At 47.7% G+C, this 14,754-nt stretch overlaps 2 protein-coding genes across 4 annotated transcripts in view; both read left to right on the top strand.

The window, feature by feature from the left end:
* The window catches only part of Hoxa3 (homeobox A3), a 31,958-nt gene that overhangs the window by 5,650 nt on the left and 11,554 nt on the right, over positions 1–14,754 (top strand). Inside the window, exons 1-2 of one of the 3 annotated variants that reach the window (XM_036181567.1) lie at positions 11,420–11,539; positions 11,667–11,749. The gene's annotated coding sequence lies outside the window, so the exon portion shown is untranslated. Of the gene's footprint in view, positions 1–11,419; positions 11,540–11,602; positions 11,750–14,754 lie in introns of those variants that run through there. The other 2 variants (XM_036181566.1, XM_036181569.1) reach the window with 2 other exon arrangements.
* Hoxa4 (homeobox A4) lies at positions 3,645–5,670 on the top strand. Its single transcript, XM_036180340.1, has 2 exons — positions 3,645–4,164; positions 4,655–5,670. The coding sequence occupies exons 1-2, from the start codon at positions 3,654–3,656 to the stop codon at positions 4,999–5,001; spliced, it is 858 nt and encodes a 285-aa protein (XP_036036233.1). The 5' UTR covers positions 3,645–3,653; the 3' UTR covers positions 5,002–5,670.

The raw sequence follows: 14,754 nt of genomic DNA, 5'->3' as shown, positions 1-14,754 counted from the left end.
GATCATTAGGTTTTTGTTTTGTTTCATTTTTTAATACCATCCTGGTACTAAAATATAATAATCTTAAAATGAATATCAATCCTTATGTCTGGGCTGTATTTTTATTTTAAACCATCACCAGGAAATTATACCCTAAACAAATTAATTGGTAAAAATGGCCAGTCAAGTGTTGTTCCTCTATAGCCAAATGCCTAGTGTAGGTGGGAGGAAGCCCTAAAATGTCACTAGGAGGCAGTTTAAAATCCTGTCATTCCCCAGTTTGCTCCAGGGAAGCGCTTCAGATAGAGGACAGCCCGGAGGCCCTCACTCTAAAGAACAAAGGACAAATACAGTCGATACATCCCATAATGCTTACATTTCCTTTGCCTTTTCCCCTTGGTTTTTCCTGGGAAGGGCTGACCTGGGCAAAGCACCCTGCTCTCTAAAAGACACTGTATAGACCTTTTAGAAGCGCAAAGTCCAAGGCTGAGGTGAACTTCAGGTCAGCGCGTCTAACAAATATGAAAATGTCGGCTGGTGAGGGCGCGCCTGTGACTTAACAAAGACTGTCAATGTGTAAGATTAATAAGAAACAAAATGCACACGGTGTCACTGTTCGGTCACTTTGAAACTTGGGACAGGGTTGCATTCAAGTGGGAAGGCTGTTCCAAATATATTCAAAATGATTCAAATCAGATTCAAACCAAGCTGCAAACACTGCCTCCTCCTAGCCCCTCTCTCTCAGACTCCCTTCCACTCTCCTCCTCCATCTGGGATTCGAGGAAGGTGAAAAGTTATTTCACTTAATGGGATTTTAAGAAAGCTTTGGGGGGAATATATGCTATCCCTGCACATGGAAATGAGCAAATGTGCTTACCAGTTTCCCAAGGAAAAGGTAGCTTCAGCCCTGCTTGGGACTAGAGCCAGTTGGTGTGGGAAGATTAGCACGCTCCCTCTGCTCCATTCCAGGGCATCCCATCTTTCCCTTGGGCAAGATGCTGCTGGTAAACTTTGGTTTGTTTCTCTAATTGAGTTAGTTTCTTCCTAGCTCTTCTCTGGTGTCTTGGATGTTATGTAAAGGCAAGAGGTGCTTTTTAGTTTTAATGTTTTTCAAAAGATTATTCGATTCAATGGGATTCTGCTATGGCTTGCTTGCAAAGGGAGGCTGTGGAAGGTTCAGGAAAGGTACTGAGACTGTTTATTACAGCCATAAATCTTGCAGTAAAATGTCAAAATGTCGGTGTGTGAGATAACACTTGGTGGTCCTGGCTCCATTTGTGTTTATGACAGAAGCTCAAAGACAAGTTACAGGCCTTGAGGGATCCTGTGTAAGCCCATCTTCCTCAAGTAATAGAACCTCCGGAAACAGGCGTAGTTAACTCATCCAGCTTAACCATATACAAAGCAGTGCCAGTGTCTCCTTAATACTTAAAAGTAGAGACTCTGTAGACAACTCTGAGGCTAAACAACATGAATTCTATGTCTCGGTGCCTGTAAATAATATTAAACAGACATGGTTAGGACTCGCGTGCTCAAGCTTGGTGACACCAGGAACAGGAGAGATTCCCTCATCCTGCTTTTTTTCTGCAACTTGAAACATAGCCAGATGTGTAATACATACATATTTGTATATATAGTCGGTATGTGTGCTACTTATGTTAGATAATTTATGTATATATTCTCTTGCTAGAGAAGGCAGCCACATCGCAGGCTAGATTTCCTCCCTCCAGTCTAGAGAGGAATATCTAAAGATTATAATCAGTGTTGATTTCTATCTGCGGCTCAGATTTCATTTAAAAAAATTCAGGGTGACTCATGTCAGTGGACATTTCTCTCTGGGCACACGCACCCAGTGTGGAAAAGCTCTTTGTACCACTTCAGGACGACTCCAGTCTGAAACTAACATGATCCTTTCTTTAACCTCTTTTTCTAAATTAGTTTAAAGATTAGTCTCATATAATAGTCTTTATGTGGCTAAGCATTAAATGACTATCCATCAAACGGACATATTCCAGCATTTAGTAGCCCAAATGAGTAACCGATATAAATGAAGAGAGAACTGACATTCTTTCTGAAGTGTCTCCAGGCTTGGGTTATAACTCTCCTTCTCTTCGAGACTCATTTGTGAGAAGGTTGCTGGTTTATCCTGCTGTCTGAAAAAATCAACTAGGCGCACCAACTCAACTATCTTTGCTTTGTACGCCAACGCAAGTTATTTCTAGGCTGGTGACATGGCAGTTTACACTGTTTTACTACCATACAAAGGGGATCTAGGCGTGTCTGCTATTCAGAAGAAAGGAAAGAGGACGGACACAGTACGAAGGAAGCATCAGTATTTACTTCAAAGATCAACATTAGGTGGAATTAATAAGTAATTTATTTGTTAATAATGGCATAATTAGTTTACCCATCAAATTTCAATTACCAAATGGCAGACAACAGTCCCCTCTCTCTCCTTTCCGGAGCTACTTGATACCGTTAATATGCTAATTTTCAGCAATTCAAGGATTACAGGCTGTCCTGTAAATATAGCCCTTGCTGCTGATACAGCCTGAGAAAACAGCATCCAAAAGGAGGAGGGGTGGGGGAAGGTTAGAAAGGACCGGTGGACGATCAGACCCGTAAGGGTCTTATTCTATCTCAAGCTTGTTTGTTTGGAATTTGTTCTGTAACGCGAAGTTACTGGATTCAAGCCGGGTTTTGTGCATTCCCATTCTCGGGTGGAGGTCTCACAACAGCGCCTGGTAAAGGAGTCGTGTTTAGCTCTCTTGTCTGCCCCTCCATCAACTGCAGTATGGGAAGTTCCAAATCGTAAATGAAATGCTGTACAAATTCTGCCTCTGGGGAAAAAATAGAAAGAAAAAAATTAAGTATCCATGAGGTTTTACTGGAACACCCTCGCTGTACATCCTTGACTGGATTGTTCAGTGGCCCATTCCACCCACCCTTCCTGTGCGGCTCCAGGCCGGCTTCGCAAAGCCAGGGACCCTCCCCAGCAGCTGGGTGGATGTGCAGGGTGTTGGTAAAGAATCAATGGGCGAGAAAAATGGGTCTGTAGGCCTCCTTCGTTTTATTCCAGAGTTAGGATAAAAAGCCAGGGTCTGCCTCTTGGTCCCAGCGGCCTTCCCTCTCCTGGAAGGCCTCGAACCCCTGGAGGATCACCCGAGGCCTGGATGGACAGGAAGTCAGCGCTGAGCCCTGGAGACCAGCTGCCCCAAGGCCTAGGGCAGACTTGGGCAAGAAGAGGGCTCGAAAAGACCTCTAGCCTAACAGGCCCCGATTTCTCAGTCGGAATCCAAGCTGGGGGGCCGAGGAACGCAAGCCCCTGCTCGCTCCTCCCGCCCGGGCGGCTCGCGGCATCCATCACGCCCCCGCGCGTTTCCTGATCCGGGTCCGCGCGCGCGGATCGCCCATTGGCCGGGGCGCGGCACGTGGGGCGCGGGGCGGGGCGCGCAGGGCTGCGGGGAGCGCGCGGGGGCGGGGGAGGATCGGCGCGAACTTCGGCGGCGGGGGATGGCGGGAGGGGGGGGAAGGGCAGGCGTTTGACAGCGGGGGGAGGGGCGGGCGCCGGGGATGGGGGGGGATGGGAAGCGCGGCGAGAGGGGGAGGGGCCTCGGCGAGCGCAGAAAAACGACACCGCGAGAAAAATTAGTATTTTTGCACTTCACAAATTAATGACCATGAGCTCGTTTTTGATAAACTCCAACTACATCGAGCCCAAGTTCCCTCCCTTCGAGGAGTTCGCGCCGCACGGCGGCCCGGGCGGTGGGGACGGCGGCGCGGGCGGGGGTCCCGGCTTCCCGCGGCCCCAGACCACCCCGCACCTGCCGGCCCCGAACCTGCACGCCGCCCGCCAGCCCCCAGCCTACTACACGCCGCGGGCGCGCGAGTCCAGCTACCCCGGGGGCCTGTACCCCGCGCCCGCCTCCGCCTGCCCCTACGCCTGCCGCGGCGCCAGCCCTGCGCGACCCGAGCAGTCCCCGGCCCCCGGCGCGCACCCCAGCCCGGCCCCGCAGCCCCCCGCGCCCCCTCGGCACTGCGCTCCAGGCCCCGCCACCCCGGCTGTCGCGACGGGGGGCAGCGCCCCCGCGTGCCCGCTGCTGCTGGCGGACCAGGGTCCGGCGGGCCCGAAGGGCAAGGAGCCCGTGGTGTACCCCTGGATGAAGAAGATCCACGTGAGCGCCGGTATGTGGCGCCGCCGGGAGGGCGGCGGGCGAGGGGGCGCGGGGCAGGACGCGGGAGGGGACCCCCCATCTGGCCCGCGCTGGGGCTGTGGGTGTGTGCGCGCTGCCCCAAGCCTGGTCCCAACGTGAGAACCCTTTTGTACCCAGGGTCCCTTTATCCCAAGATTTACGAGACGCCAAACTGTTAGGGCAGTAATTATAGCCCCCATAAATTTAATTGCCCTGGCAGAGGCTCCGGGCCATGTGTCTTTGAAGCTTTTCTTCAGCCCCGATGCCCAGCACCATTCTTTATGGCTCTCGGGTGTTTCCCGTTGTCAATAGCCTGTGAAACATTTTCTTTGCCGTTTTATGTATCTTGCGTGAACTTGGTGTCAGGTTATTATATAATGATGATGTCCAATTGCTCTTCCCCACCCTATTTCCTCTCTCCTCCTCTCCTTCTCTTCCACTCCCTCCTCCTTGGCCTTCTCTATCGGGGTTCTGGCGTTCAGTCAACCCCAGTTATAACGGAGGCGAGCCCAAGCGCTCTCGAACCGCCTATACCCGGCAGCAGGTCTTGGAGCTGGAGAAGGAATTCCACTTTAACCGCTACCTGACCCGGCGGCGCCGCATCGAGATCGCGCACACGCTCTGCCTGTCTGAACGCCAGGTCAAGATCTGGTTCCAGAATCGGAGAATGAAGTGGAAGAAAGACCATAAACTTCCCAACACCAAGATGCGATCTTCCAACCCTGCCTCGGCCCCTGCCGGCCCTCCCGGAAAAGCACAAACTCATAGCCCCCCCCCCCCCCCCCACCCTCTACCTGGTGCCTCCACACCCATTCCCTCCTCCATATAACCATCTGGGGACCTAAATCCGCTTCTGTCACTTACCTGCCCTTCTCCTCTCCTGCTCCTATCCTCCACCCCTCCTCCCCAAGGAAACCATAACAGACACCAAAACAAAATTCAACTTGGTGGAAACCATAACCAAAAAGAAGACATTATCCCTGGTAAGTGTCTGTGCGATCCCCAAGAGGACATCTGTCCTGGACACTGCCTAGTGGAACAACCTGCTGACCTGGACAACCTTGCCAGGGTTGGACACCTGTGAGGAAGGATTCGTCATCAAATACCTTTGAGTCAGCTGGACAGCGTGCTGACTGGGGACATGTACTTGTATCTTTTGTTACTAGCAGAAGAAACAGGCCTTCCTTTCCCAGCTTCCCTACCTTCCTCTTCTACATTGAGGCAGCTCACAGGAGCTTTACTGAGTAGACTTTGTGGACCTCACCAGATTATTTAATTCTCTAAATGTGTAGACCTTGATGGTAGGTGTGGCACGTAGTTGCCTCTCCTTGCATTTATTTAAGATATTGTTATAGAGATATTGTTGTCTTACTCTTGGGCACAATCTTGGAGGAGAGGGAAATGCATTTAGACCCACTTGCAACTGTACAAAGTGATATGATATGGCTGTGTAAAAAGGAATGTGGTAAGAATAAACATTAAAAAAAAACATTAAAAACCTAAGAGACAGATTTGTGTGTATTCCAAGCTTTTCACACACACACACACACACACACACACACACACACACACACACCAAAAAATAAAAAATAAAAACAAAAACAAAAACAAACCAAAAAACCCAAAACAACAAAAATCAACTTCTCTTGGTGAAGATATTTAACCTTGTGTGCAGAAGCCTTGTAGATGGTGTGAGCTGGGGTCACATTCTTAGTACTCCCAGAATTTGTGCCTCTGTATGTGTGTGTATATGTGTGTGTTCAACTTGATCTGGATTCTTGTCAAGCTTGACCCAATGTGGAAATGTTCCAAAAAGCAGAATGCTCTTGAGTCCTGAGAGGGCTCCTCTTCTTTCCAAACTTGGCCAGGCTTTTAGGCTTCAAGTCTCTGTAAGGCATAGAAACATGTCTGTCCCCGCAGTGAAAGTTGAAACCATGCAGAGCAGAGGCCCAGGGGTTTCTGCAGCTGCTCCCACAGGGTGAACTCTGAGCACACTTGGAGAGAGGCGGCCCTTGGCATTTGCTGCACCTTCACACTTAATCTGCTTGTTTCCCTGGAGATAAAAAATAGTTTATGCAAAGGCTTGAGATTGCTTTTTGGTTTTTGGCTGGTCTTAAGGTCTTCTCGCTGAGCACAGCTCGGGAATTTTTGTTTGCTTCTCTAAGAAGAGCTTTTAGAGTAAAATGGACTTTCCCACCACACGCTCCAAAGTATCCTCTGAGGAAATAAGAAGCCGAATGACACCCCAAAAATACACTCTAAGCAAGGTAGATTTGGAAGAGTTCACTGTTGGAAGAAAGCCAGACCCTGATTAGGGTCACTTTCCTCAGTGCCCTGGGGGGTGTGTCTGTGCACTCTGTGAGTTCTAGATCTCAAGGGTAAAAAAAGCACTGAAAACTCACCTCTCAACCTCTGTAACCCTGGTATTTGTTCATTGGTTGAAATTTGGTACTCAGACAGCGCTCTCTCTCTCTCTCTCTCTCTCTCTCTCTCTCTCTCTCTCTCTCTCTCTCACACACACACACACACACACACACACACACACACACACACACACTGCATAGAATATTTGAACTGCCACCTGACCTTGAAACAGCAGTTTTGGAGGTTTGTAGTAAATGTAGGAGAGGGAAGGGATTTTCACCTACTTCTGTAATAGGAGATTTAAAGCCATTTCCATAAGTGGGACAGGCTCAGCCACCCTTGCTGCACTGAGTACAAGCCAGGGGGGTCTGTTCTCTACCTATAGGTAGGCCAGCTTTTAGAAAGAAGTGAGAGGCCAAAAAATTTCATGGGGAAAGGAGTATACACATGCCTTCCCAAGTTAGGAAGAATCTGGCATAAAGTGCATTTTATAAGGTGAGAACAGGCGCTAAGCATTTCTGGAGGCAATGTAGCTGCTGCTACAACTTATTAACCCCCCTACTACATGCACTTGTAAAGCAAAATTAAATCACACTGAAAATAGCAATTTCCCCAGGAATCATTAATCACCTCATACAATAAATACTTCTTTGTAATTCAACAGCAATTCTGAAAAGGCGTTCTCTGGGAAAAGTCTTTGGAGGAGAGAGGGATGCTCTTGCAAATAATGCTTTCTCAGGCTAAGAGGCAGCATCTTGCTTGTCTGTATGTATATATATACACACACAGACACAGACACACACACACAGACACACACACACAGACACACACACACACACACACACACACACACGTGTATATATATATATGCCTAGGCTTCATAGTGGAAATTGAATGTCAAGCCGCAAAACCTCAAATGGCAGATTTTCATCATTTAAGGTAAATTCTTATATTTCTCCTCAGTGGGGAAGGAAGGATGTGAGACATTCACTGGCTACATTCTGGATCTTGGTAGGTAGATAAAGGGGACGCCTTTCACTTGTCCATTCAGAAAAGGAAGTGAGAGACAGGATCCTTTTTTCTGCTGTTTTGGGATAAGATGCCATTTTTGTATTGATGATTAAGGCATTGGTGTTTTGCAAAACCAAAATTATTGAAAATGCTACAAATGATTATGCCATTTCTTCATGGTGTGTGTTTGATTTGTGATTCAGCCAGCCTTTAAGGGAGCTCGAAATAACAGCTTAGAAAACCTCACTGTGTGCTCTAAAGTCCTTCATTGTCTGCCCTTTGTCAGGGCAACCATAGGAGTTCACTGAGAGGACAGATTTTCTATCTCATTAATTGTTGTTGTTGTTGTTGGTTTTGTTTTGTTTTTAAGCAAACCTACTAGTCCTTCAAACCCTTGACCTTTAAAGATAGTATTTTGGGTAAGCTCTGTAGCTCTCCCACCAAAGTGACCCTGGCAATGCTCCCCCCATTTCTCCCTCTCTCCCTTCAATCCACACTTATCTGCTTTAGTCACAGAGCCAAGCTGTGCATGACTCTGGAGAGAAAAGTTTTGTCAACATCTGAAATCAACCTAAATCGGGTAGGAGACACTTTAATGGTCACAGTTTGAATTAAGTACTTAACACTCTCCCCCTTGAAGAAAAATGGCAGTTTGCAGGCTTTCTTTGCTAGTTTTGCTGAAATCTACGATATACCCGGTGTTTTATTACAGCAGGAATTCATCTGTGACAGGCATAGTACAGTACTTAATACCCAGGATGGAGCTCCTGGGAAGATTACCCAGATATATGGGGTGGGCCCACTCACACTCTCTGTCTTTATGTCAGCAATCCCAGAGTGCCCTAGTCCCTCTACTTCGTCCCCTTCTCCCCACATCTCCTGGACACCACTGTTCCCCTAAGCGTTCCAACTGTGCCCTTGTGCCCTGCTGGCCTTCCTCTAGCAGTTCCAACATAGAAACAGATCAGCAACCCTTTAGAGAGACACCCCAGAGAATAAATGTAGCAAATGACAACCTCGGGCTTCCCATCCTCATGTCTGGGCTCTGAGCAAACAACAGACCTTCACTATAATCCCCTTGATGTCTACATTAATAGGCATAATACTGCAAGGAAGAACTCAGGCCTAACCCTTCCCAACTGCTGCTCCTGGCATCCCTTTTCTGTATTATACACTGCATCAAGGGGAAAAATGCTTTGTATCTCAAAGAGGATGGTGTCTGTCTGGCAGTGATGGTGCATGCCTTTAATCCCAGCACTGGGGAGGCAGAGGCAGGCCGATCTCTGAGTTTGAGGCCAGCCTGGTCTATGAAGTGAGTTCTAAGACAGCCAGGGCTACACAGAGAAACTCTGTTTTGAAAGAAAAAAAGAAAGAAAGAAAAAGGATGGTATGCAAAGCAGAGGAGGAGAAGAAATGGGCTAATACCAGGGTGGTGGTAGTGGTGTTATGAAACCTAAGTCTGTAACTTCTGCCTTGGAACTTAGATGTCCCTATTGCTAATCTGAAGATGTCAAGTGTTCAAGATGAAAGAGAACTGGGGGTCATTTTGGTTCAGTTATCTCAGTTTACAAAAGAGGAAACTGAGACAGTTGAATGACTCTCTTCAATTTCCTTATGCTAATGAGAATGTGGGTTGTAGAACCGTTGGCATCACTCTGGATGGGTATAAGTGCATGGGCATCTTTCTGCTGCAGGATAAACAGAAATAGAGAACTGGAGATAGCTGTCTAGGCTTGTGCTGATGTGTAGGGCCACAGGTGTGTGTATAGCCTGGGAAAAGAATGGATGTATTATTAATGCTGCCCTGGGAGATTAGGTAACTAAACTGCCCTATCCTGTATCCTGTTCATTCCAACAGGTGGGCTGCCCACTGAGTTCAGGTGAAGGGCTTCTGGTCCCTACAGTGCTGGTAGCCCCAGAATGATTAATTCTGCAGAGCTCAACCTAGCATTTCCACGACATTCCCTTTTAGGACAAGGATGGTTGTGTTTTGGAGGCCCAGGGAACACAAAAGCCAAGTATGGACTTTGGTTGCCACTGATCAAGGTGTAGCGCCTATTAGAGTAGAGGGAGATATTGAAATTGTGATCTTTGTGGTCACGTGACTCATTAAATAATTAATGCAGATCGTCAGGAATGGATCTGAGTCGTCAGGGCCTCACTAGGAATGAATCTCTCAGTAGTGAGACTCCAACTTCCTATTTGATTTTTAAGTACACACACCTTCAGAGCTATCTCCAAAGGCATTTAACTCCTTCAGGAAGGCAGACAAGAACCTTTCAGCGTGGAGAACGGAGCTGCCCGGGGCGCTTACCAGGTCCAAGGCTTTCTTGTAAGATCGCTGCGAGTCCAGGGAGGCTCTGTGTCAAGGGAAATGTGAGTCTGGACTCAGGGTTTTTCTTCCTTTCTTTCTTTTTTGTCTTTTTTTTCTTTCTTTCTTGTGGTCATGCCCTCGTTTTGGTGATGAAGTGGAGCAGAAGTGCAGACAGTTGGTAATGTTCTGATTCACGCTGGAGAAGGCTGCAGAGATGCCACAGGAGGCTTTGTTCAATTTTTCCCCGGCGTTCATAAATCACTGGCACTAGGCAAGTGAGGGAGCAAGTAGACGCCAAAACACCAGAGAGGCCACAACGGCTGCAGCCATTGCAGAGCGAGAGACCTGAGCAGCATCTCTCCCCGTGACTCATTAGTCTGAAGGATTTACGGGGAAGACGAACCATGAATATTAGACTTAAGGAGAAAGAGATAGCAACAACAATAATAACCACAATAATTTCAATACTCCTAAGCCTTGTGGGTGGTGGTGGTGGTGGTGGTGGTGGTGGTGGTGGTGGTGGTGGTGGCTTGGGCATAGTAGATCTTCCTGGGATGAATTTGATTGGCAAAGTACACAACATCTAGGCCCCCACCCTGCTCAGGAATCCCAAGGCCAGGGACTTGAAGACACAAAGTGAGAGTTTGAACAGGACAAAGGGGTCCAGAGTAGATTCTGGTCCTAAGCATCCTTATGGAGGGTAAAGGCTGTGAGGTGGATTTGTGGCAGAAGGCGGCTGCCAGTTTGTTGCTAACCCCTCAGCATTCTAGGAGGCTCCCAAGCCAAGAGTCAGGCAATTCCCCAGCTACTCGGTAATTCTTTTCTGGCTATCAGCTAGATTTCATAGGTGTAGAGCAGACCCACACAGGGCTGGTTTGGAGCAGGCTGGCAGGTGGGTAGTGACCGGGTTAGGGTCAGGGCTGTAGAAGCAAAAATCCCTCACAGTCTCAGCAGAAGACCAACAAGCTGGTACCATTCTCTGCACTTTCCTTATCCCAGAAAGCGATCTGGGGGCACTTTGACCATTTTCTGGTTAGCAGATAAGGGGGTGCTAAAACAGGGAGGCTTGGGGATGCAGTAAAGTCTGGGGGATGCTGGGGGGATGGGGAGGCTTCACAGGTAGGGCTAATATTTATTGCCCAGCACTTTGGTCTTGCTTGGTTTCTAGCATCAGTAGTTGGTCTGTTTTTAGGGACTGGGCACTGCTTTAGTCCTGCCAGCCCACCAGGACCAAGAAATAGCTTGCCTAGCCCTTGAATGAACCAGAAGACAAAACCTCCCAAGACTGCCCCGGATCTGTGGACTGAGCAGGGGTCTGATTTCCCGCCAACAGAAATGAACGCTATTAGTGAGGTTTCAGCAGAGCCTCTGATTGACTGCTTCCAGACAAGGCTTCCCATTGTTTGCAAAAGAAAATAAAGCTTGCGTTCACATTCCCCAAGTTGGGGTACAAGCGGAGCTCTGCCAGCGGAATCCGCATCACCAGCAAAGCCATCTTATTTTTTTTCTTCCCTCTAATTCATTCTCCATCCCCCCAAAAGCTATACAAAAGGAAAAGGAGATTGTGGGTGCAGAGATGGAGTATGTATTTGTTTTACAAAAATAAATCACCATCTTCAGGCCATTTGTAGACTGGAATATTTCGAGCTATGAGTGCGTCTCATGGACCAGTGCCCTGGCGACAACTCCGTGTCCGCGTCACCCTGGGGCCACCCTGGCGCCCACACAGGACACATTTCTAACTCCAGTCTTCATTCCCTTCCTTCACAGCCACCATTCACCCTCTGGTGTTTATTTGTCTGCAGAGTGCCTGGACCCTGGAAAAAGCCAGTCCCTGAGCACCTGGGATTGAAGACCATTCCTGATTCAGATTTAAACATCTTTGGAGGTAAGTGTTGCACCAAACTCTTCCTCAGGCTTGGGACTTTGCATCAGGAGGCAGCGAGAAATGTACCACCCCCACTTCTGGCAACTAGAGCTGGTTGAAAGAGGTTTTGGTCAATATTTAACTTTGGCAGACTTTGGAGCAGCTCCGGGAGGACCATGCGGGTGTAAGGCAGACAAAGAGCAGGCTCCAGAGCCTGTAGTAGGCAGGAGCAGAGAGGGCAGAAGCAAAAGATGAGGGAGAGAGAGCCAGAGGGGCTGTGCTTGTGTCTTCCTCCAAGCCCCAAACAGACACCCAACTGCAAAGCAGAAGCAAACAGGAGCCAGGGTAGCGAAGGGGCTGCAATGTGGGCTGTGGCTGGGGAGGCTGGAAGCTATGGGTTCCGAAATTGCCAGCCAGTTCCAACTCTGGGTTGAGAAAACTTGTCTCCACCACCTGCATTGTCTCTGGTCTTTCTGTTTTGTTTTTTTTGTTTTTGTTTTTGTTTTTCCAGTGTGTAGGCCCTGCTCAGGCAGGGTCTGCTCCAGTCTTTTATGAGAGCAGATCCACACTACTTCCCACAGGAAAAGCTCAGATCTTCTATGTCTGAATGTTTTCTTTTCCTATTTGGAACAAGGGAAAAAGTCTTTAAAATTCTTTTCAAGTTCTGGCTTAATTTGTTCTTTTGGTTTGAGATGCAGGGAGGTAATTACTGTGGTTTATTACCTTGTAAAAGAGCCATAAATTACAGGCCTGTTTGGGGGAGGGGCTGCTGGAATAGTTTTCAGAAGTTTACTGTGAATGAAGAGTTTGCTTTGTTCTTTCAGGGGTTAAATTTTTTTTTCTGGTGCTGGGAATGGAACCCAGGGCCTCTGCACATACCAAGCATGCACTCTACCATTGACCTATGAGGTACCTCCAACCCAGGGATTACTTCTTTTAAAAAAAAAAAAGAAAAGAAAAAAAAGAAAAAAGCCAAACTTTTCAGATTTTGTATTCTGTTCCCTAGATCCAAATCTTTCCTAAAATTTGCTCCCCAGACAGATATCAGATTGCAAATTAATTTCAGCATGCTACTTAGTGGTGCTTTAAGGCTGGAATGCGGTTTGGAATACCATTATTTTTATCAGATAGGAAGTGAACAGTCCCAGCAATGGAGTTACTGTCTCAGCTATGGGCATCTGTTTATATCAGATATAGACGGAACATCTTAGGTATTTACAACTCAGTGTGTATACATGATTTGCATATCTACAAGTAATAGAATGATTGTCGATATTGGAAGCTGCAGGAATCTAACAGGACATACACTCACACATCCACTGGTGTCCAGAGAGCTTGGAGCCCATTTGTACGGCAGTTTGTACCCACTGGAAACATCTCATGTTAAATACAGATTTGTCATTTAAGTACAGTTTTGATAAAGAAATCAGATTGCAGTGTTTGAGTACAGATATTTCTAATCTGCCAACAGCCTGGCAAATATTGACTAATAGTCTGTATGCTTGGTCACCTGCTCCTCCCAGGCCAACTTTCCCCCAATTTGGCTCTGGTGGCCTGGCTCACAGCATGGGTTCTCAGCCCTGGCCAGAGCTGAGTGGAAAGGGTCTGGTGACCCCCACCCCACCCCCATCCCCTAGTTTTGCTTCAGGAAAGTGGAATTCAGAGTGGTGAAGGAAGAATCTCAGCTGTTGGGTGCCTGTGTGGTTGCCCGGCCTTACTTCACTCTTAGGAGAATTTTGTTTAGTTTTCTCCCAAGTTAAATTTCTTTGGACTTCCTCAGATTTCTTTTCCCTTCTCTTCCCACCAAATCACCCACATCAATCCTTAATGTTAATTGTTAAACAGCAGTTGGAGCATTAATGGGGCTGTCAGTGGCATGGAAGCTCCAGCATGGGCCTGAGATGCCAGTGGGCCTCACTGAAGTTAAGGCATTTCTCTGAAGCAACACCAGGGACTGCTACTTGTGGCCTCAAGAGTTCCAGTTTGCTGGAAACTGTGGAGAGAATTCAGAAGGCGACCCTTCTTCTCTTTGAATCAATGCCTCTGTGGAAACCTAGGAAGGAGTTGTCAGAGATGGGCCATATGTCTAGGTCCCTCTCTATGCTATCTGGAAAGCTCAATGTAAATGACAGGCACTGGGGAATGGGTGTGGCATTGGGCAGAAGACACAAAGATGAGTAGATTGAGTTTTTGGAAGACAGAAGAATATGTTTTGGAAGCCAGCATTTGGTCTGTTCTTTATCTCTCAAACCTGGGACAGGCAGGTTTGGAGTCTTGCTTTCCAGCATCTGAGTTAGGTCATGGCTAGGAAAGTTTCTATGGAAGTCCTCCAGGTATACCACAGCCAGAAACTTAAAAGTGTACTACCACCAGCTTAGGCTAGTACTCACTTCCAAGGTTGTGATTTGGGCACCCCCATCCCTCACCAGAAAGTCTCAACAAACTCCTTCTGGGTCCCTTCTGGAGAGAAAGGATGGGAGACTCATATAAGGTCTTCTGCAGTTGCTACAAGTAAGTCCCCACACTCAGGGCCTGCTGAAGACAAACTCTCTAGGAATAAGACTGTGGCATGCTCACAACACTCCAAGTTCAGATATCAGGACTAGGAATTTTTTAGGCAGCCTGTGGAAAGGTTGAAATGTGTGGGTGATGTCACCAAGCAGAAGGCAAGAGTAGGGGTGGGTGGAGACTGGGAGGACAGTTTGTTTTAGCAGGTTCTACTAACAGCACCAGTTCAGTTCCATTTCCGCTGGCAGTTGTGGGGTTGTCTGAGGGGAAGAGGGTACAGAACAGTGTGCAGCACAGAGGGTCTCAGGCTGTCTGGTAGGTCAGCACAGGAGACTCCAGTGGAGTTCAGTGCTCCCCCGATTTCAGAGGCAATTAGATCACTTCCTCTTACATTTTTCATCGTTAGAAGCATATAATTTCACGTATCACTCAGCTATGCACTGAGGAAATGCATAAGTATGGGTTTGGCTGGGGCATTAGGTCTCTCCAGATTTAGCAAAATCTTGACCCACAACTTT

Source organism: Onychomys torridus, chromosome 3 (assembly GCF_903995425.1).
Source record: "Onychomys torridus chromosome 3, mOncTor1.1, whole genome shotgun sequence".
In the NCBI taxonomy this organism is placed as follows: Eukaryota; Metazoa; Chordata; class Mammalia; order Rodentia; family Cricetidae; genus Onychomys; species Onychomys torridus.
The sequence above is the reverse complement of the archived record's forward strand: the minus strand, read 5'-3'. Positions and strand labels throughout refer to the sequence as shown.

Excerpts from the sequence above, each read along its gene's own strand:
- Hoxa4 (XM_036180340.1), top strand. The coding sequence starts at position 3,654 with ATGACCATGAGCTCGTTTTTGATAAACTCCAACTACATCGAGCCCAAG. Across the intron at positions 4,165-4,654 it reads GAAGATCCACGTGAGCGCCG|TCAACCCCAGTTATAACGGA; the intron begins GTATGTGGCGCC and ends TCTGGCGTTCAG.